The sequence below is a fragment of the Pseudocercospora fijiensis genome (genome assembly GCF_000340215.1).
Source record: "Pseudocercospora fijiensis CIRAD86 unplaced genomic scaffold MYCFIscaffold_3, whole genome shotgun sequence".
Lineage (NCBI taxonomy): Eukaryota > Fungi > Ascomycota > Dothideomycetes > Mycosphaerellales > Mycosphaerellaceae > Pseudocercospora > Pseudocercospora fijiensis.
The window spans coordinates 1,255,308-1,277,381 of NW_006921534.1; the positions used below are offsets into that span (position 1 = coordinate 1,255,308).

Here is a 22,074-nt window from a genome sequence, read left to right on the forward strand (position 1 = left end):
GTCGATAGCAGGGCTAGTCTTCCGTATATTAGTAAGCGGGTATGCTAGTTCCCTAAGTGCTACTAACCTTCTTTCCGCTAGTACGTATGCTTCCCGTCTGTAACGTACGTAACTTCGTAGTAGCTTTAGAAAGTAACTGCTTTAGAGCCTTAATATAATGTATAGTGTCCTTAAACTAACCGGCCTTATTCTAGTCATTTCTGTGGTTTGTAACCTCGCGCTAGTTGCGTTCTAGAATTGGAACATTAAGGCTAAATAACTATTGCTCGATGTTGGCTACTTGTTGCTTTAGGCGGTCGGCCTTTGCCCTCTAGCGCTCCTTTGTCCGTCGATTGTATATAGCTCGGTCTCCTACTATTACGAGTAGTCGTTAAGGGTTATACGTAGGGTAGTATTGAAGATCTATATATAGATAGTGTCTCCCTATACTTAGCGTTTCTACTATACGGGGTTAATCGGCGGGCTACCCGACTAGGGAACTTTAATCCTATAAAGCACACATACGCTTTATTGTTCTTAGTGGAACACTATATAGAGGTGTCTGTATACTAGCACCTCGCTAAATCTCGGTTTACTCGCTTTATAGAGAACCTACAAATATTAACGTTTTTATATTCCCGCTAAGACCTATAAATTTATATCCGTTTAAGGCTTAATTTTAGGCTTCTTAGAATATTTAGTACCTAGTCGCCTCTACTACTTTAGCAATATCGCTATAATAGAAGAACTAGTACCCGCTAGCGCTACTAAGGGCTATACTAACTTTAAGGCTCTTTAAGAAACGCTATTCTTTACTAAGAAGGATATACTATTACTATATAACGATTTCCTAGAAAGTATAAAGCTAATATCTAATATATATAGTCGTAATAAGGTTACGGAGATAAAGTAGGATCGCGCTAGTAGTAGATATATATCTAAGGTATACTATCGCTATATTAAGTCGAAACGGACGGTAGCGAATAAAAAGGAGAACTATATAGAAGATATTACTAGAGGCTATTATAAACCCGAGTTTACTACTAATAACTATTATAAGGTTAGCTTAGTAGTTAATATATATTAAGATAGTAAGTAAGGCTCCTTTATTAATATTATTATTAAGCGAACCGATTATTACTATTAGTATATCTATATCCTCTAATAATACGATATATAGCGATCGAACGACTATCTTAGAGAAATAGGCTAGAAGTTACTAGATTAGTCGCTATAGACTAGTCGAGTAAAGGACTTCCTTATAAATAACTATAGCGATATTAGTTATAAGTCGACTAGTTATTAAATACTATATAACCTTAGTCGCTAGTCGCGTAACTATTACTACGATAAGCGATATATTATACCTAGTAAGAGCGCTATTTCGAAGTAAATTAAAGAGGCGGAAGAACGTACGCTCGAGTATAGTTATAGATATAAAGTCTTTATTATAACTACCTTAAAAGGGCCTAAATATAGTATAGTATATACGACTAAGAAGGGTATTAAGTTACTAAAGAGATATAGCGAGTTCTTATCTTAAGACGCAATATACGGCACTAATAACGCTAGCTTCTACTTAGTTAACCTCTTTATACGAGATAAGGATAATAACTAACTACCTATTACTTATATACTCGTTAAGAGCTAGTATACTATCGTTCTTACGACTAGCTTCTAGTACTTGTCTTCGTAGGCCGACTATAAGAAGCCTAGTAGTTAGTATCTTAAATAGACGATTATTAATAACTCTACGAGCAAATAGGCTACTTTCTAGATTAGCTTTAATAACGAGGTTACTATATTCTTATACTAGCGCTATATCGTCGAGATAATAAGGAAGAATTTTAGTATTAAACGTAGCTATAAGAAGATATAAGATACTCTATTTAGTGCTCTATATTTTATAGAAGATAGTAAAGAGGCTCGTTAATAGATATAGCTCGTAGAAGACGTATTTACGAGCGAAGCTCGCCTTATAAGAATAAAGGTACTATAGTAGCTAAAATATACGAGAAGCTACTATATAATTCTCTAAATTTTAGAAGCTAAAGATCTAATTAGCTATATTCTATACGAACTAGTAGGACGGTAGAACTCGGCCTCGGAGAATGCCTTAGGTACCTAGACTAACGAAGAATAGTAACGACGACGAAGAAATCGCGACGACGACGATAACGAAAGGAACGTAACGACTAGCGAACCGCGACGACTAGTAAAACGAGTAGCGAACCGCGATATATTAGGGACCTTTAGAAGTTAATATAAGAACCTAAGTAAATAAAGTCTCCTATCCTATATTAGTAAATCTTATATAATAATTATATAATATTCTTACGTATATAGTATCGCTAATCCGCTAGCGCGAGGCCTACTTAGCGTATACTCGGAGAAGCTCGTACCCGGAGAAGCTTAGTAGTTAGTACGGCGGATACCGTACGGGGCTATCGTACTTAGTTAATAGTAAACACTCTGCCCTACTCTAAAAAGGCACGGTTTAGTTCTACTATCTACTACTACGGTTAGTAGAGGGTGTTCTATACGTTGCTATAGACCTATTTCCTAGTAGTTAAAGTTCTACCGGCTTCTAAATAAGCGCTAGCTAGTAACCGTTATATAAAGAATTAATATAGCGCTTTTTACGGACCTTTAGAAGAGGCTACTTTATATATAACTAAAAGCGGTTTAGTACGGTAAGGAGCCCCTATTCTAGACCTTCTAGGGTATAGACTTTAGCTATAGACCTAACCTATAGACCTAACCTAAAGCTATAGAAGAAGCTACTATAGTTACTATAACTACTACAATAGCCGTTACTATTACTAGTAAATACCTCGAGGAAGATATTAGTAATAAAGAGCGGTAGGTATAACTAGAAGGTAAATCTATACATAAATACTAGCACTGCTAGTTAAGGCGTAGCCGACTATTTAAACTAGCGAGAATCTCTAAAAAGGAGCGCTTTAACCTCGATAGTTATCCGGAGGCTAATATTAACGTTACGAAAACTTTTTTTCTAATCGCGTCGATTCTATCGATCCTATCGATCCTAAGCGATCCTAAGCGATCCTAAGCGATCCTAAGCGATCCTAAGCGACCGAGTCGCGACCCGACTCGCGCCTAGATCGCTTAGGATCGATAGGATCGACGCGATCGACGCGATCGATAGAATCGATATAGTAAATTTTTATATATATAGGATCGCTCTAGGTCGCTCGTAGTCGCAGTCGTTAGTAGTGTTTATACTATTCGTATAGTGCTATATTAATACTTATCGACTCGTCGACTCGGTCGTATTAGTCGACTCGGTCTAAACTAGAATATACTAGTAGTACTATAGTTTTAAGTATATTACTATTATATTAACCGTCGTTACTATATATCGCTGTATCCTGTCTTATACGTTCTCTATAAACTATAAAATTATTCTTCGCCGCCTTAGTATTATTATCCTCTATATTTCAATAGGTGGTGGTGGTTGATGCCGACTTTGAAGTTGGATCGATGGCAGGGATGTCGATCGAGAGCTCGAGCGACAAGGTTCGCGCCAGAGCAGGGATTCCGGACGCCACACAAAATCGACCACACCAGCAACACCACCTCCCTTCATATGGAAATGTTCAATGCAATCGTGAGTGAAGGATCACGCTGATAATCATGCAGAGACAAGCGAGGGAAGCCCACTGACACCGAAACAACACAAGCAAGTTACGCGTCTACGACACGCCAGCTTGTCTGCTAGTTCTACCCACCAGGGCGCAGGTCATGGGAAGCACGATACGCAGGCGAGAAGTTCGCACATTGACACAGCCCTCACAGACTTGAGGCATGGACATCCACACAGCACACTCGGGTCGACAATTGTCTGCTGCCATCCTTCAGCTTCTTGGCCCACCCGTTCAGGACCTCAAAGCTCATGGAAGCACTCCATGGCCCGATGGCCCAAGACGTTCCCATCACATCTCGCAACCAACCGTCGGCAAAAAGGTCGAACCTTCTAAGTCTATTAGAGGGATTGTGAAGTTTCTCGGAAGCCAAATGACTCGAGATCCGAAGCATTCGTGGTCTCTGGGAAGTCAACCGCTCGGTGATCGGCCGTAATAACAGGCTGCTGATGTACTATTCGTAAGTCAAAGATCAGTATTGGCTTCAAGTCACTTCTGCGAAACAGCGGTTCGTCGAGTGTCTTGGATGCATATTGATTGCCTGTCTGCTCTCACGCTCCGTCCGTTGATGTAGATTCTGATTCCCGTGGGTCATTTTCAATTGTCGCAGCCGATTGAACGTAATGTGATTCGAAGGTCAGCTCTGTCCGCGTGGCATGCCGTGAAAGAATCGCACTACTCATTGGTCAGCGTAGTAGCTGACCGTCATTTAGAGCGGTGCGACGAAACCATGAGCACTTCGGCCGCACGCAGATGCGACAGAGAGGCCAGTTGTGCTTCTCCCGGTGCTGTGATGATGCCTCGCATCTGCCAAATCTGGTATTGTAGCTAACCAAAACAAATGTTCGTCTTCATACAACTCAAGTGCTTGCTTCGAATCTATGGTGTCTCTTGCTGCTGCAATATGTACACTTCAACCTCCGTTGAACTCGTGTCATGACCTACTCCTTCCCTGTGGTATCTCATCTATTTCGGTTTAGGCTTGGTGATTTGCATGTTCTCGAGGTCCTCGCGCTCGGTCTTTTCAGCTTCGATTTCGCGGATGATGGGTGAGAGGTATGGGATATCCTGAAGGAAGACTTAGTATAAATGGAGTTTTCAGTCTGCCAAGAATATGAAATGCGCACCTCATCGGCCTTGGTCCATTCCTGCTTTGGTAGCAATTGATGTGCTAGGGAGCACTTTTTGTCCATTAGCCATCACAACGCCTCATTTCTCAATCTCTTCTATCAGTCCTACCTGGAACGCTCGTCGCATGCGGAAAACACGGTCATATGCTTCCTTGGGTGACAGACGCTTGAGAGCGAGTTGCACCTCTGGGCTCTCCTCCGGAATCAAGTCATCGGCTCTGCAGCAGCCATTGAGTCAGCACAAGTCTCTCGCGCGCTCGCAATCGCCATGACTCCTCCATTCCCTTCAATATCTTTCGTGATAGGTCCCATACCTCAGACCTAGCTTCCGATAGCCAGAGTTATCAAAGTACCACTTGGAGAGCGGCTCCATCCAGCGCTTGAGCCATGGGCGCTTCATAATCTGCGGTGCGATTGAAGGGACCGACATGATGGGCGATCGATATCTGTATCTGTGGAGGAGATGTGGGCGGCGGCGTGGGAGGTCTTCAATGTCTCCGTTGAAGCTCTTGACGTTTGGACTTGGACTTTCCGTCAGCGGACCATCCCGAAGATAATCACGTGTGATTGGTGGACTGCATCGGCGGTTGTCGGCGATGGTCGGCGGGTTGAAGCTCACGCAAGCAAGCAACAGAGATCAAGCTGCTTTGGCCGCAACTCTGATCCACCCGACCTCATTCACTCAACATTTGCACAAGACGATCTTGTGACAGTCGCAGCACGTGCGCTTGCGATTGTCGCCCGTGCACACCGAGTCTGCCTTGCACTTATAAACAAATGGCGACCGCCGCTTGATATTTCCGCTCCAGCCCCGCTTTGGCTTTGTATGACCGGAGAGCAGGCACGAAGATAAGAGAAAGCTGCGTCGCAGTCACCACCGGGCATACCCTCGGCGCGTGTTTCTGAATACTCGAGTATGAGCTCGCCATTCGACCGTCGACGGTAGCCCTATCGATCGGGTCATGCAGAGGAGCGGCTCTGCTATGTCGTCTCAAGATGACCATGGCCCACCTACGAATTCCGCTTCGAGTGCAAGCACGAAACAGAGTCCCGCCCCTCTACGGCAACACACCCCATACCCCACGCTGGCAATATGGACGACCAAGCTCTCGAGTGCCAGTGTCAACAGCTTCTCTGGAGCAATGGCAGGAATGGCCAGTGGCATCGTGACCTGCCCATTGGACGTGATCAAGACCAAGCTGCAAGCGCAAGGTTCTTTTGCCCATCCGGGCCTGAAGCACAAAGGCCCACCTGCGAGCGCTGTATATTCAGGCATGATTGGCACGGCCAGGACAATCATACGGCAAGATGGAGTGAAGGGCATGTATCGCGGCCTGGGACCAATGCTGCTTGGATACTTGCCGACTTGGGCTGTCTACATGGCCGTGTACGACAGCAGCCGAGAATACTTCTACAAGCATGGCTATGGCGAGAAGGACAGAGACAAGTGGCTTGCTCGCGTCTATGCATCACTGGCTGCTGGTGGATGCAGTACCTTGGCTACCAATCCAATATGGGTGATCAAAACTCGCCTGATGTCGCAAGTCTCCCAGGCAGCCACGGACGGAGCCCGAACACCTTGGCATTACAGCAGTACTCTTGACGCAGCTCGCAAGATGTACGCATCTGAGGGTCTGGCGGCCTTCTATTCTGGCCTGGCACCTGCCCTGCTTGGGCTTACGCACGTGGCCATTCAATTCCCGCTATATGAGTACTTCAAGCAGCAATTTACGGGGCTTGAAATGGGAGCCACTGCGCCCGAGCACGGTGAAGCTGCGAAGAACACTGCCGGAATCCTGGCTGCCACGTTCCTTTCTAAGCTCTGTGCTACTTCCGCCACATACCCTCATGAGGTCCTTCGAACCAGGCTGCAAACGCAGCAGAGACACCTACCAGTTGAGCACGCCGATCATGGAGTAGGTGTAACCAAGCACAGCCAGAGTATCAACCCTCTCAAGCGTATAGCAAACACTGACGGTGTGCCGTATCAGCCGCGGTATCGAGGTGTGCTCAACACTTGTCGGATCATACTGCGGGAAGAAGGATGGAGGGCATTTTACAATGGGATGGGCACGAACATGATCAGAGCTATTCCAGCGGCCATGACCACCATGCTTACCTTCGAATCGATAAAGAGCGCGATCGGTCGTATGCAGGAAGAAGGCAGAGAGCTGCAGAAGGAAAATGGTTGAGGCAGCGAAGGACTCTAGATTTGGCATTGGTGGTGAGCTGGGAAGATGAAATTGCACATATGGGCGGCGTACTTGGTTACTCAGCTGAGCAAAGCGAGCTCCCGAGTAGGCATTCTTACGTCCACGAGACGCAGGCTATATACCACTCTTGGAGCATATGAGAACCGCATTTGAGACGCGACTGACAAGCGTGGCGTTTGGGCGCAGTACAGAAAGCCAGCAAGAAGCGGCAGCTTAGGTGGACATCACTCGTACGTACAATTTGAATTCAGATCAATTGACAGCTTATTGCTACGCATTTCTTTCATTTGAGCATCACTTCGTCGTCACATGCAATTCGTGCCGTACCTGCCGACCGCACGTGCGTGCGCTGAGATAGGCTTAAAAGGCCTCGACTTCTGGACAACACATCTCTTCCACAACCACGACATCACAGTCAACCATGCGCCATTTCACACGACACCGAACCAGCTCCAAGCACCAACATGATGACTATTGGAAGCTCCAGTCATATAGCAGGATGACTGCTCAGCAGATGAGGGAGTTACTACATGTTCGGCACTATGCGGTCGGCAAGAGCGATGGCAAGGACAAGCTCGAAGAAGCCCTACTTCGCTCCGATTGTGGCATGCTGTCCTATGCTGACAAGAGCGATGACAATCTGCGAGCCCTCATCAAGAGTCGCGGGGTCGATGCTAGCCAAGTAATCTACGGCAGTAAGGTCGGGTCGCGTGGTGATCTGCTCTCTTTGCTGAAGGATGCCGACATGAACCCACGGTTCGAGAGATTCTCAGATTTGCCGCCTGAGCTGCGGAACAAGGTGAGAAAGCAATGACTTCAGAGGACCCCGTATCGGAAGCTCATCATTTTTTAGGTCTATGAACATTATTTCTCAGAAATGCAACAGCCGCTGTACTCGCCAACAGAACCTCCGATCGCTCGAGTCAATCGCGCCATTAGGAAGGACACCATTCAGATGTTCTATCACAGTTGCACCTTCAATCTGGTTCTAAAGTTGCCGAAGACGGGGAACAATTTTCACGGCCTTCGCTCTCTTGAAGCCGATGCTCAAACCCTGACGATTCCAAGTCAAATGCGTCTCTTCATGAGTAGTATTTCTGCGAAACATCTGGCCTGTATTCGCCGACTGAATATTCAGGTGGTACCATACCACGAAAAAGAGTCTGCCTTCCAAGATGCAGCGAATATGGCGCTGTCGATCGAGATTGCTGAACAGGGCTTGACGTTTGCCATCGAACCGAAGCAGCTCTCCAGCATACTGAAGCACCATGGGACTACGCGGGGTCGTGGTATGTTCCTGACTGTGCTATCAGATGTAGCGGCGCTGAGGCGACAGCACCTGGTGAGGATTCTAGTGCAGAAGATCGTGCGAAACATCGTAGCGCGAGACGGCAAGGCGAGGCTGAAGTTGGACGATCTCTACAAGGTTAGAGCGGCGATGGAGACAGGGTTGTAACCAGGCATTTAAGTAGCTGTCAGAGTTTTGGGGCGAACGGGTAGGGGTATCTTGGACTGAGCATGAGTTTTGAGACATGGTAGGTATACACAAAAGTTACTGCTTCTGTCTCGGCCGGCCTCTGGCCATCGCTCCATGGACGACAACTTTGCCATGCTGCCAATGTTTCAGCCAGATGCTTGTCTGCGAGGAGGATCTCGAACGACATCAAGCAATCTTTTCTATATTGGCCGGGCTTTGCTTTGGATTGACGCATCATGAGATGGAAACTCTCTCGTTCGATCGCCCCTCCAGTGCTTTGAGACGCGGCTAGAAATGCAGTTTTCCAACTCGCGAGAATGTGTCGATACCTTCCCTGTGCCTGAAAAACTGACACGCAACCACTCTGTCTATCTCAGGGGCACACCGAAACGACATCAAGCTCCATCGCAGGCTTTTAAATTTTCTGGAATGTAACGAAAGCCAGATAATCTGTTCGGCCCGACATCAGTCTAGGCGACATCTTCGCCATACGGAGGGAGATTGAGGACGCGGTGCTGCAGATGTCGACTTGATTGACCAAGAGTGCAAGGGGGCTGGAAGTATGAGGATGGATACGCTAAGGAAGGCTGAAATGTCGACTGTCGTGCGCACTGGAAAGAAAAACACAGGGAGCGAGATAGGTTGCATTTCATTTGGATCTAATACCTAGCTGTGAGTACGCGCCGCCCAATAAGGTACTGAAAATTCCAGTAGAGAAGGTCTTCGCACCTTGATCTTCACCCCAAGGACTTTTCCAACACTTCACGTGTGGCTTGGCAAGCATGCAGCGGCCTCCTTTGTGCGGACCCATGTCCGTTTGCGTTTTAGTTCAATGCCGCGTCCGTGCATTCGAGTCTTAGGCTGAAGCGAGGCTGCGGGTCCAGGATCTTTGTCTACACACACTTTCCTTTCATGCCGAGACTTGCGAAAACGAGACACGGTCAACAACACCCCCTCTGGTCGAGTCTCAGTCGCCTCCAGATCGGGACAACTCCAACAATCTGCACCGACCCCCAGTCAGATCAGACACTATGGGTCCTCGACCAGCGTTTGGCAAGTCCGACTCGTACTGGCGAGTCTTTGATGCGGGAATAAGGCATGCTTCACGTACTCATTGGAAAGTAGCATTCACTAACAAGCTCTAGCGACGAGTCGAATGTCACCCTGCCACAACTGAGAGCCAAGCTTAGAACTGGCGGGTACATGGTACCAGCTAGCTCGACAAAGGCGCAAGTCCGCGAGCTCAAAGGGCGCATGGACCGCGACCTGCTGGATTATGCTCGATGCTCAGAAAACGAACTCTACAAGTTCGCTTCCGAGCGCAACCTCATCACACCAAATCAAAAGGACGCAAAGGGCCTTTCCGTTCAGGCTCTCCGCCAGATCCTCAAGGCGGCGGACGACAATCGGTCTTTCCACATGTTCCTCGCTCTTCCAACCGCGATCCGCATGACGGTGTATGATCACTACATGGCAGAATTCCCTCTTGTTCTGGAGCACCCGACCCAGCCACCCCTTACGCGAACCATCAAATCAATCCGCAACGAGGCCATGCCGACCTTCCACAAGGCGAGCAAGTTTAAGCTCACCTTCACCACCCTTCGTGCGCCGTACTCCGGCCACCAGACTCTCGCGTTCTACCCCCACCATCCTTCATCGCACGCATACTTCAATGGTCTGTCCGAGCAGAGTGTTGGCGAGATCCAGAATTGGATCTTGGAGTGGACCACGACTCCCGTCTATCAATGCCATATTCACTTTACTGGCAAGAAGGCGCAGACCCAGGTTTGGTATGAGGGTGGGGGAAACGTTGACGACAACACGAAGCAAGCAATCGTGGACGCGGTGAAAGAAGTCCTTGATGCCGTGGCCGACGCAGTCCCACAGCGGAAGCTCAAGCATACTGACATCATGGCGATGAGGAGGAAGTGGGAGGCCATTGCGTTCAGCGACGACAACGGGAACTGAGACACTGAGCGATCTCAGCATCACCCAGGTCCTGTCATCATGCACGGTACAACGGAGCGGATCAGCGAATCCATTTTGGTGAGCGTGGCTTTGCTCACTCTCTACCTGGCCCCTTCACACTCAGCATCGTCACCAAGCAATCACAATGGAAAGCAGCCCAATACCACCTTCGTTTTCCCCGATCCCGACACTCGCCTGCCTCACCTATCCGAGCACAGCTCGGAGCTCTACATTAGACCACGACCACCAAGACGCAGTTGAGGCCATTTCTGAGCAACCACACTCGAGAGCATCGCTAGAAGTTATCGATCCCGACCCATACCCGTTCGCCCTCCTCCCAGCATACACGACCTCACGGAGCGTTCATCTCTACACCCAGCACCAGAAGCACCGCCGAGTCTCGAGCGTGGAAGCTTAGCATATCTCACACATTCTGTCTCACTCCTACAAGAGGGATGGCCTCTACCGAAAGATCAGTGTTCGCAAGCTTCTGACTCCTGGTGCCGACCGGAGCGTGAGTGTTTCGTAAGCTACGGTGAAGACTCACCAGAAGTTCCCTCCGTTTGCAAGTGGCTCCTATGCACGCACTCTCGAGAGGTGGACGTTCACTGGCAACGCAATGGGGGAAGACTGTTCGGGGCGCGAAGTACAAGGAGTGAGATCAGGCTGTGCAGAGACATGTGAGGGTGGAAGTCATTCAAGTGCATGTCACTCGGTTTTGCAAGAGTACTGACTGATAGCGATTTGTTGTTGTCCACACATTGATTCTTTGGCATGTATGAAAAAACGACCAAAAAACAAAAGTCAATCGGGTGATAGAAAGAAGCGGCTATCAGAGGAAATTGTGGACTTTCTTTGTCTTGGCTGCAGAGGGCAGTGCAGCTTTCACGATTGGAATCATCGAGGAATTGCCTTGGAGATTTGAAAAAAAAACTTGTTGCAGGAGGCCTCGTCACCGACGACACTATCCTTTCTTCCACTCCGTGAGGGGTCTATGGTAGCAAACAACATCAACTCAATCTGAACCGCAGGGTCGCTGTTCGAATTCCTGGGAGCCCCTTAAGGCATCAATCACGAGGCAGAATGAAGTCTCTATTGCTCGTCATAGCTGCATTTTGGAACTCGAATGGACAGCAGGTGCTATCGTCGAGATGCATTGCTTTCAACGTGTAACTGAAACTGGCGCCTTGTATCCGGTCAAATGCGTGCAATCGAAATTGGGTTTGTAGAAAGTCCTCGTGATGTCCGCGGTGAAGTTCGCCTTTAGAGGACGCCGCAGCTCGCTTTCTAGACTTCTTTCTCGACATCAACCACCCTCAAGTCCGCAACCAGCACCACGGCAAGACTGCTTCCATCTCCTGTCTCGATACGCATACCTCGCAATCGCTTTCCGCAATCAACCGCCAACATGCAATCCGCTTCCAAAGACTCCTTTTGGAAGTTTATCGAGCGCTTCGAAGGCGGTAATGCAGGTTTGTATCGGCGTCAGGCCCGCGAAGCTGGATACGACCTCGCGCAGAGTGCTAAAGGCGACCAAGTCCGCAAGTGCCTCGCTCGCATGCAGCGTGGGCTTCTTTGCTACGAGACTTGTAGCACGCCTGAGTTGGAGAAGTTCCTCGAGGCGCGAAACATCCACCAGCATCCAGAAAAGCTCTCTCGTGGCGGCATGATCAAGCGTCTAATGTCCGCAGACGATGACCGCGACTTTCCTCGCTTTATGGATCTGCCGCCGGAGCTTCGCAACAGTGTCTACGAGTTCGTTATGGACGAGTACGCCAAAACTCTCATCACTCCGGCCCAGCCACCCTTCGCGCTCGTTTCTCGCCAGGTCCGCGATGAGGCGCTGTCTACCTTCTACGCTTGCTGCAGCTTCCAGATTGACCTGTAGGTACCCGAATCCTCATCTTTGATTTATTTGGTGGCTATCGTGGCTGATATGAAGCTTTCTAGTCAAGAAACCAGAACAGGTCGATTCACGTTCAGCTCAGACTCGCTCGCTTTTTTCAACAGCCTGCAATCCGTCGACGTGTCGCGGCTCGGTCGCCTGCAAATCCAGGTTCTGACTCCGCGCAAGCCCGGAATTCATCACGGTCACAAGAACTTCGTGATCAGCATCGAGAAGTCCTCGGAAGAGAAGAAGTACATGGTGATGGTAAACCGTTGCCAGAGCGATGGATATGGGCCACCGCTGTTTGTGACAACAGGCTGGTGCTCTGGGCTCGAGGCCAAGTTGAGGACTTTGCTGGCGGCTCGCAAGCTCGACACCGGTGAAAAACAGCTCGCAGTCATGCACATCTACGAGTTTCGTACACTGATCGAGGAGTGCATGACCTAGCCGAATGCGAAATCGCCTAGTCCTTGCTTGGATGACTGGTCTGTTCGTGTTGCTGAGCATTCGAGGGCTAGGTATCAGGGAATCGCAGCTGCAGTCTAGGCATCCAGCAGACTGAGCCTCTCAAAATTCTGCAGCACCGGCTTCTCCCTCTTCAGCTGGCTCTCCTGCAAAGCATCGAATAACACGCCTTGCCCACCCCAAGGCCGATGCCGCTCTGGTTCATTTTCATTCAGCCCTTCCTCTTGTGCTGGAGGCAGAGGCACGGGCACAGCATACACTTCATCCATGCACTTTTTGCAAGCGTCCTGCACCTCCACACATGCAGCTTGAACCGCAACGGCACGCTCTCTCATAGTCCTTCTCATGAGCCCTTCTACCAGGCGTGCAACGTCGTCCCCGGTCTCGTTGAGGCGCTCAATGAGACGCGTAATAGAGTTCACCAAATACTCCTCTTCATAAACGGTGCCTTTCTTGCCACGAGCGCGCTTCCTTTCCTCTCTTCGCTTATTCTTACTTGTCTTGCGCGTAGCATTCGTTGCAAGCGTGCCCATACTTCGATTTGTGTATCGGGTCATGAAGGTTCCAGCACTGGTTGTGGCGTCGGTGGGAGCTAGTGAGATGTCATCTGGAATATCAGCATTGACATCGCCAGAATCAAGAAAAGCCATTGGGTCCTCTTCTTTCTTCAGACGAAGCTCGCGAAGTCTTGGCACTTGATGCTGTAGCTGAGTCCGCATCTCGGCCAAGAGCTCGGTGACAGTTGCAGATGCTTCGACTAGGCCAGCATCAATGACATCCTTGAGCAGTTCGGGCTTACGACGCTGCGCGATGAGCCGAGTGGCTTCAGAAAACTGGTATGCCTTGCAGAGAAGCCGCGCTGCAGATGATAGATCATTGAGATACTCGAGGTAGATGGTTGAAGCAGGGATGTACTCTTTGGATTCCTCGCAGGCCTCTGCGAGATCTTGAGCAATCTCTGCAATCTTCTCGTCAGACAAGCCTGCCAGACCAGCACAGGCGAGACACTCGCGCCACTGACTCGCAGAGCGATACGCTTCATACGCAGCAGTATACTCGCCGATGTATTCGTATGCAATGCCGGCTTCCTTGTATCGATTACGTGAGCTCAAGAAGTCTGCGTAGATTCGCATCAACTCGCTGAGGCGAGCATTGTCATAGCGGTATAGCTCAATGGCTGAACTGTACAGCTCGTGTTTCGCAGCGTAGGTCTTCACTTCATGGAATGCCCCGAGAGCGTGAAGGTGGGAGAGAGCCTTTGAATACCGCTTCAGGTCGTCGTCAATAGCATGCCGCTGGCGAAGAGGCTCCATGTCATGCAAGCTCTGAAGGTACGGAAGATACTCTCGAGGGTCCTTTTGCGACTGCTGCGCCACCAGCAAGGTTACATCAAGATCGTAAAGCCCGAGTGCAGTGTCGTAAAGGCGGTTCACATCCGCCAAGAAGCAAATGTGTTCCACTGCTTGTTCCAGGTCGTCCTGTTTCTGCTCTTTGCGAAGTCTTGCAACAAGTGACAACCCAGCCTCGAGATCGGGAGGACTCTTGCACACATGCGCAGTGACTATGCTTTGAAGATGCGTTGCGGTGTGTGTAGCTAGAGCATCGAGGAACGCATCACAGATCTTGTTGGTCTTCGACAATGCGGAAACCATTGTGTGAGACGCATCGCCACTGAAGACTCGGTTCCCGCCATTGACACCGTTGGGCGCGGTCTGAGGTTTGAGGGTCTCCTTGTATATGGTCTGACTGACATCCTCGTCACTCAGTGAGCTCAAGAACAAGTCAATGCTCTCCACCTTCTTGACCTGTTCGATGAAGAGCTCGATGTCATTCATAAACTGGTCTGGTGCATAATCGTGTAGTATGTTCATATCCACTCTTTGTGTTCTGCAGATCTTGAATGCTTTCTTGTAATTTCGATCACTGATTGCAGCTCGAATGCCAGCAAGGACTAGCGCTCTAGGGTATATGGTTTCCAGATTGCCACGAGGCATTTGCAGGACAAGACAGTATGCGCTGGGTATGACCGTCACGAGTTTGGCACCTCGCTCAATATTTCGGCAGCGCTCGTCCTTTTCTGGCTCGTCTGGAGGAAGCTCAAGCTGGCCATCATGCAAGTGGACAAACTTGATCAGGTGGCTCGATGTGGTATAGATCAGATGTGTTGATGTGACTGCAAAGGAGGTACAACCAGACACTTTCAGTGCTTGAATATCGCTCTTCACGTGAAGCATCCCGGTGGCAGTAAGACCAAAGACGATTGCGGCGTCCCCGGTCTGCCAAATATCCACATCAGGACAGGCGACAGGTAAGGTGGCGACCGATTCCTTGGTTTTGAGGTCGTGAACGGCGCCTCTATTGTTCTCAAGGAGCAGTCTCTGATGATTTGTTGGGTGGAATATCAAAGGCAAATCCAGCTCAGAACGAGAAGCAGACGTTCCAAAGTCAGATACAGTATTGATGCGAGTGCCTTGAAGGTTCACAGAAGAAGATATCACCGTGAGGTCGTCTTCGTCAAAAGCAATCTGCCTTCCAGCTTCATCAGGCGGCAAGTCAAGGTGCAGCGTTTCCAATAGCTCCGCCTTCTTCGCAGGCTTCGAGCTGTAGTTGCATTTCCATAGGGTTATGCGGTCGTGGTGTAGAACAGCAAGCCTCATTCCATTGGGAGAGATGGCCATATCAACAACATTCCTAGGCGTCTCAATCTCATCGAAGGCCATCGGAGGTGGAACGTTTGCAGTCCGAAGTGGCGTTATCTTCAGCCGACTCCCATCGATGACAGCTACAGTTCCCATGTCCCAAGGCGGCACTAGTGAGCCACATGAGACTTCCGAGGAGTAGGCAAGAATCCGCAGGCCCTGAGGCTCGAAGGCCGACAAATGAAGAGGTCTCTCAGGATGCCAGCTTGTGTGGACAAGGCCGGGTGATTGCCGTGCTCGCAGGATTTCTTGCTTGAGGTAATAATGGTAGTTTCCCATGGTCCAGAGCTGGACTCTGTCATTCGTGGACACGGCAAGCACCGAGGAGTCGTTGTTCCAATCGAGTGCAATATCTCCGGCAAAGGCGTCCAGCTCATCTTGGGTGAAACGAAGACTAAACTCGCCATGTCGCAAACCATTTCTCTCAAAAAAGACCACATCGGCTCGGCCATCTCGTCTCTGGAGACCCGCAATCAACTGACCGCTCGGCTTCCAACTGAGGGCTCCTTCCAGCCCGTCGACTGGCTCGCTGACGCTGTCAAGCACTCCTTCTCTGGAGAACACACGAATCACTCGCCGCCTCAGATGTGGCAGCTCGAGAATGCTATTGATGGCCACATACTGGCCATCGCCTCGCCAGCTGATTGAAGTCCTGGAATCATCATATGTGCTCAGCTTCCCCTCATCGATGTGCTCTGGCACTGTAGGATCTCTCAACGCTTTGGCTCTGGGCCCTTGAAACTGAGTCTCCTTCTTGCCCCAGCCGACTGAGACGTGATTGGAGACCGTGAGGTCTTCCGGCGACAAAGCAATGTTTGCAGTGCCCTCGAAATCTCTCGTCATGAAGAGGAGCGTATCTGCTTTGGATGCGATCACCAGAAGCTCTTCGTCTGGGCTCCACGCAGCTGCTGCTATGCCCGCATCAACCGAGCCCACAATCTCGATGAGCTCCTCGCCAGCTTGAGGATCCTCGCGCACCACATAGATGTCGCCCCCTTCCAGGACCAAGCTGACGACACCCGTGTCAGGAAAGCAGTGGAGGCTCAGGACGCGGTCGAAGGCCAAGGCGGGATTTGGGGAGGGCGCGTCCCAGGATGTAATGAGGATGCCATCTTGCGGATTCCAAGCATGTGAGGGGAAGCGTTTGAGTGTGATGGCTGGAGTGGTCTCGGAAGGGCCAAAAGCACATATCACGCTGTGGCCATCCCATGCTGTTGCGGCAAGTGGTGCCTCGTTCTCGTCAAATCCAAGCGCCGTATGCTGGACATTGCGCAGATTCCGCATCGTGACCGCGGGCAATGCTGTTAACAGGTCTCATCTGTCCAATCGAAGCATCTCAAAAGGTGGAATTGGAATTGTTCGCAAGCTGCTCAGCTGTACTGAATGTGAATGATTCAGGTCACAAATTTGGGGTTCTGCTTAGTCAGAAACGACAAGGATTCGAAGTCTAATACTTCGCGTCTGGCAGCCAAGGGAATCCCTATCTCCCATCAGACCCTTGCTAGCCAGCGCACGGTCATTGGTTTATTTATAAACCCCTTGCGCAGCAAGGGTCTGAACACAAAAGGTCACTTTCGGACAGCTAGAATTTCCAACTTAGCGCGCAACGCGAAATACATAAATCTTATAGGTATATATTATAGCGCGTACAATTCTAAGCTTAAATAATTAAGAATGAAATGTATACGACGTTATAGCGTTAAGATATTATAGATATAATATAGCAGGTTACCTAGTAGCTAGCCGGCTAGGCTACAGTTTAGTAACTAGCTAAGAACACCTATTTTGCGACTTAATACAAACAATACGACGACACTTAGAGGTTATAGAGCGTGCAATTTCGAGTATATATTAGTTATATTCGCCTATACGACGTTATATTACGTTATTATAACTAAAAAGTAGAGGACATCTAGCTTTTAGCTAGCTTACCTAAAATAGCCAAATTTCGACTATCGCGAACAAACAAGCTAATACCTAGAGCTTCTTACGCGTATAATTTTATAAAGATCCCCGTCTAGTAGATATCTATACGACGTAGTAGTATTAAGTAGCAATCTATAAGTAGAGGTTATTAACCGGGCTAAGGCAAAACATTAGTATATAGCTAAAATAAGTGCTATACTATAGCTTTAAAGCGTATACGAGTCGCTACGGGTTTAATAAGTAGTTAGTATAATGCTAAAGCAGTGCGGCAAGCAATATAATATCTCGTATACATTCCTATAGCTTCCTGTCCGTGCGTTATTATATATAACGCGGCTCGTGCGCTTGTACGCTCGACGCGTATATCTATATACCCGTTCTTCGCTCGACTTCCTTTATAAGTATATATATCGTTATAGCTACTTTCTACTACTACTAGCGCCGCCGCTATATCCGGTAATAATGTCGATATAGAGCGCGGCTCCGATACTTTAATAGATTCAAACCTACTACTAACAACCTTCGCCTTTATAGGTTAAGGCCTCCGTCCTAGGCTACTCGATAACTTTACTAGCGAGCTTAGCTCTATATTGCCTATCTCCGAAGCCGATCGTCGTAAGGCTAAGGCTAATCGAGAGGCGCGCCGCCTTTAAGCTCGCCGCGGACCGGCTATTATCGAGGCTACTTTAGAAGTAGAAGATTAAGATAAAAACGACCTTAAAAGTAAGGCCTCTAAATAGTCGATAGAGCTTAGCGAGGATAAAGTCGAGGAAGAGCGGAATACCGAAGAAGCTACTAACTTTAACTAAGACGATAAAGAAGAGGAGGGTAGCGATAAAGATAATACTATCGATACCCGACTAGGCTATAGTAGGAAGCGTAGCAAAGCGCTAGCTACTATAGCTAATAAGAAGAAGGATAGAGAGAAGCAGGCGTAGAAGGAAGCCCTTACCGATAAGACCGATAATAAGAAGTTTTCCGATATAATAGACAAGATTAATATAGAGCATATCGCTATTACCTAGTTCCTATAGATATAGGTTAGCGACAAGGGCAGCAAGACATACCGGCGCCGCATTAGCTATATGCTAAATACCTTCCTAGAAGAGGGCATAGTTAGTACGCGGATGCTTCGTTCTAAGTTTAAGAAGCTAGTCGGAAAGCGGTTCTTTAATAAATACAATCCCGCGAAGGCCGTAGAGCTAGACGACCTACTAGAGATAATAAATATTATTAAGACTAGCGCACCGATATAGTATGCTATGCTTAAGCGCCTTCTGCCGAACAAGAAGAAGAAGCTAAACATAGATTTCGGCTAACTAGCAATGCAGCAAAAGAAGGCTAGTAATAACGGTAGGGATAACGAGGGCGAGTAGGAGGAAGAAGATAATAACGATAATAATAAAGCCGATTCTAGACGCTAACAGAAGCGGATCTGTACCGTTATATAAGTCGTCGCTCGGTCTATAGCGATAAAGAAGTCTTCCTACTTCGCTAAAGCTCTCGGACTCTTCCTATATATATCCGGTATAAAGCGCCGAGTTGTTAACGTCCTTAGTAGCCTTAGTATTTGTTTAGGATATTCGACTATCTAGCTTTTAGCAAAGCAAGTCGCTACTAAGAACCGTAAGCGGGCTATTGCTCTCGTAAAGAAGATAAAGAAGTGTCTAATAGTAATCGTATACGATAATTACTATATATCGGAGTACCGGAAGGCTATACAGTTAATCGGCTAGTTAATAAAGCAGCGGAATATAACTACATCGTATATCGCCCGATATAGTGCTTTAAAGAAGCTACTACGGAAGAGTATACTAGATCGTTCGAAGAAGCTAAGTCTAAAGGTTATCCTCTATAGTTATAAGAAGGACGCTATACGTAAGGATATATCCCTATACTATATCGACTAAGCTTTAGGCTTCGTATTGCTAGAGCTAAAAGAGGTATTTAAGGACTTCGAGTTCGATAGCTACCTATTAACTAAAGACGGCGGCACGCTAGTATCTCGCCTACCGTAGCGTAAGCTTCGTATTAAGAATGTAAAGGACGGTAAGACAGTCGTTATCTTATTGCCCGTTTCCGACTATAATAAGGCCTCGATCGAGGAGACATATAAGGTAGTCTTACGGCCTCCTCGTAATCTATATCCTCTTAAGCGGTACGACGACTACGGGCAGCTCGGTTGTTCGCAATAGCTATCTTTTAGAGGATCTTCTACGATATTTAGGCTAAATTCTGCGAGGTCTACTCGACTCGAGCGCGACGCTATACTTAAGTTAGTACTAGACGAGATAGACCCGCAGTAGCGCTCGTACTAGTCGTAGCTATATCTGCCTATATAGCCCGTATAGCCTATCTAGCCTCCTTCTTCTTTTGTTTCTCGGCGTTGTCCTAGACCCTAAATGCCTTACGCTCCTTAAAGACTTGCGGCGCGACCTACGTAATTAATAATAGTAGACTATCTAATAGCAAGTCTCGCTAGTGCTCTTTATTCTCGTCGAGCTATACTATAAACGATAGTGCGCGTATATCGAGCGTCGCTTTATCGACCGAGAAGCTTTCTTTAATAGCGGAGCTGTCCTTATACTAGAAGTATTTCTCGTCGAATACTTCGCTTAAGTCCTATATTATATTATCTAAGACGATAAAGTTAGATAGTACGACTTCGAAGCGACGGTTGCAGTATAGATCTAGGAAGATCTTATCGGTACGACGAGAGACCTACTCCGTAAGATACCTTAGTCTAAACAACTATATAGAACCTCTCGGAGGTGCTTTAATTACTTTTAGCGGCGGTAGTAGATCCTTTCAAACTAGCAGATCTAGTAGCTATAGATTGCATATACTATAATAGTTCTATATGCTAACTACCTCTCGTACTAGATCGAATATACGCTTATATTCCTTATAGAAACTAAGAACGATAGCGCGGAAGTAGCGACGGTATCGTAGATTTAGATAGTAGCGCAGGTTCTAGACTTGTCTCTAGATATCGTCTAGGTTGTCGCAAAGCGTCTAGTACTTCGTAGTCTATTCGCTACCTCTCTTTAGCTTACGGGCATTCTTAGCGATAGCTTCTTCGACTGCTACGTCGAATAGTAACTAACCGGCAGCGATAGTAGGACGTAGCATATTAGCAGCGGGCCGTAGCGGGATAGCGACGGTCTCTCTATCCTTTTTATTATCGTTATCGTTATTATTATTATCTAGGCCGAATTACTCGAAAAGATCGTCTACTCCCTCCTTATCCTAGGCCTTACTAGGAACGTTAATATAGCGAAGTCCGCTCGGTCGTACTAGCACAATATCTCTTAGTCGATATACTAGCGCCGTATCCGCACCCGTCTATACGCCGATAATAGGATTACAAGGGATTATCGAGCGATAGTTAGAATTAGCTAGCACTCGCTACTACGTATTATCGACCTACTACGGTAAGAAGACGATTGCTAGAGCTATTATATTAGGAATTCGTATAACTCTACCTAGCTTCTATATTAGATTATCGAGATCCTTCGTAATCGGGAATTTGTACTAGATAACTATCTCGATATTAGGAATATTAATACTAGTAGCCGTTACTAGAGTGCCCTAGAGGATGCGAATCTTAGACTCCGGCTTCTTAAACTCGAGATACCGCTTATCCTTATCGATCTTAGCTACTTCGGAGGTATAGAATTAGACAATATCGTATACGTTAATAGTGCGTAGTACGCCGGCCTCTAATAGATCTCTATTCTACGTATACTTCGACCTACCTATTACTAGATTAGTAATGTCCTTCGTTAGATAGATTAGCTATTAATATATCGCGAAACGACCCTTATCGATCGACCGACGGCTATCGATAAAGATTATAGTCTTCTAGATCTTGTTTAGCGTAGTAAGGCTAGTATCTTTATCTACTACGTTACGGAGCATAAAGTATAGGTAGTTAAAGCCGCCTTCTTGCTTCGGTAGAATAGTCTATAGGATGTACCTAGTATCCGGGCGATCGATACTATCGCGGATTACGATAGTATATATACTAGCCTCGCTCTACTTCCGCAAGCCGTTCGCGAATAGGTACTTCTTAGTCTTATCCGAGACAGTAGTAGAGCAGACTAGGAGTATAGTATTAATGCTTATTAGCTAGCGTAGGAGGTAGAGGACGGTATAGCTATTGTAGAAGTCCTTCTACTTTAGATAAAGATAAGCTTCGTCCTATACCTATAACCCGAGTATCGAGCTAATAGTACGGATTACATCCTAAAACTTAGCTATAATTGCCTACTCTAGGCTATAGATAATATAGTTATATTTGCTATTCTTAATATCCTTTAGTATATTTAGATCCTTCTATCTTATCTTAGCGGTTACTATATACACCTTAACGAGAGTGCGTTCTTCTAGAGTTAACTAGCGTACTACTTCTTCGATGTCTAAGCCTTATTCCTCGGCGATCCGTATTAGAGGCACAATCTGCAAGGTTATTATACTAGTTAAGAGTGTAAACGCCTAGAAGACTAGTACCTTACTAGTACTAGTACGAGCGATTATAAGAACGTCCTAGCTACCGAATATAAAAGCGAAGACGACGAGGACTTGCAGCTCTATTAGCTTAGGTACTAGAACGCGAGTAGGGTATAGTAGCTTAAGGATCTTCTTAAGACTATTACGGACGA

At 47.4% G+C, this 22,074-nt stretch overlaps 6 protein-coding genes across 6 annotated transcripts; 3 read left to right on the forward strand and 3 right to left on the reverse strand.

Moving 5' to 3' along the window:
* Positions 1 to 4,499: 4,499 nt before the first annotated feature.
* On the reverse strand, positions 4,500 to 5,246 carry MYCFIDRAFT_162782 (uncharacterized protein). The gene is made up of 4 exons (XM_007926350.1): positions 5,089 to 5,246; positions 4,884 to 4,992; positions 4,772 to 4,825; positions 4,500 to 4,712 (listed from the first exon to the last, which is right to left on the reverse strand). Exons 1-4 carry the CDS (start codon positions 5,202 to 5,204, stop codon positions 4,611 to 4,613), a joined length of 381 nt encoding a protein of 126 aa, XP_007924541.1. The 5' UTR covers positions 5,205 to 5,246; the 3' UTR covers positions 4,500 to 4,610.
* A 227-nt stretch (positions 5,247 to 5,473) lies between these two features.
* MYCFIDRAFT_202820 (uncharacterized protein) lies at positions 5,474 to 6,966 on the forward strand (the record flags this gene model as incomplete). The annotated part of the gene is made up of 1 exon (XM_007926351.1): positions 5,474 to 6,966. Exon 1 carries the CDS (start codon positions 5,737 to 5,739, stop codon positions 6,964 to 6,966), a length of 1,230 nt encoding a protein of 409 aa, XP_007924542.1. The 5' UTR covers positions 5,474 to 5,736.
* A 442-nt stretch (positions 6,967 to 7,408) lies between these two features.
* MYCFIDRAFT_195117 (uncharacterized protein) lies at positions 7,409 to 10,432 on the forward strand (the record flags this gene model as incomplete). The annotated part of the gene is made up of 3 exons (XM_007926352.1): positions 7,409 to 7,786; positions 7,874 to 8,413; positions 9,590 to 10,432. The coding sequence occupies 3 exons, from the start codon at positions 7,409 to 7,411 to the stop codon at positions 10,430 to 10,432; spliced, it is 1,761 nt and encodes a 586-aa protein (XP_007924543.1).
* Positions 10,433 to 11,840: 1,408 nt separating this feature from the next.
* Positions 11,841 to 12,320, forward strand: MYCFIDRAFT_195118 (uncharacterized protein; the record flags this gene model as incomplete). Its single annotated transcript, XM_007926353.1, has 1 exon — positions 11,841 to 12,320. One exon carries the CDS (start codon positions 11,841 to 11,843, stop codon positions 12,318 to 12,320), a length of 480 nt encoding a protein of 159 aa, XP_007924544.1.
* A 719-nt stretch (positions 12,321 to 13,039) lies between these two features.
* Positions 13,040 to 16,768, reverse strand: MYCFIDRAFT_114152 (uncharacterized protein; the record flags this gene model as incomplete). Its single annotated transcript, XM_007926354.1, has 1 exon — positions 13,040 to 16,768. A coding segment is annotated over one exon (3,729 nt), but the record flags the coding sequence as incomplete, so codon positions are not given.
* A 30-nt stretch (positions 16,769 to 16,798) lies between these two features.
* Positions 16,799 to 17,103, reverse strand: MYCFIDRAFT_172993 (uncharacterized protein; the record flags this gene model as incomplete). The annotated part of the gene is made up of 4 exons (XM_007926355.1): positions 16,799 to 16,858; positions 16,888 to 16,968; positions 16,999 to 17,038; positions 17,093 to 17,103. The coding sequence occupies 4 exons, from the start codon at positions 17,101 to 17,103 to the stop codon at positions 16,799 to 16,801; spliced, it is 192 nt and encodes a 63-aa protein (XP_007924546.1).
* Positions 17,104 to 22,074: the final 4,971 nt, after the last annotated feature.

Excerpts from the sequence above, each read along its gene's own strand:
- MYCFIDRAFT_162782 (XM_007926350.1), bottom strand. The coding sequence starts at position 5,204 with ATGTCGGTCCCTTCAATCGCACCGCAGATTATGAAGCGCCCATGGCTC. Across the intron at positions 4,993-5,088 it reads TATCGGAAGCTAGGTCTGAG|AGCCGATGACTTGATTCCGG; the intron begins GTATGGGACCTA and ends TGGCTGCTGCAG. Across the intron at positions 4,713-4,771 it reads AATGGACCAAGGCCGATGAG|GATATCCCATACCTCTCACC; the intron begins GTGCGCATTTCA and ends GTCTTCCTTCAG.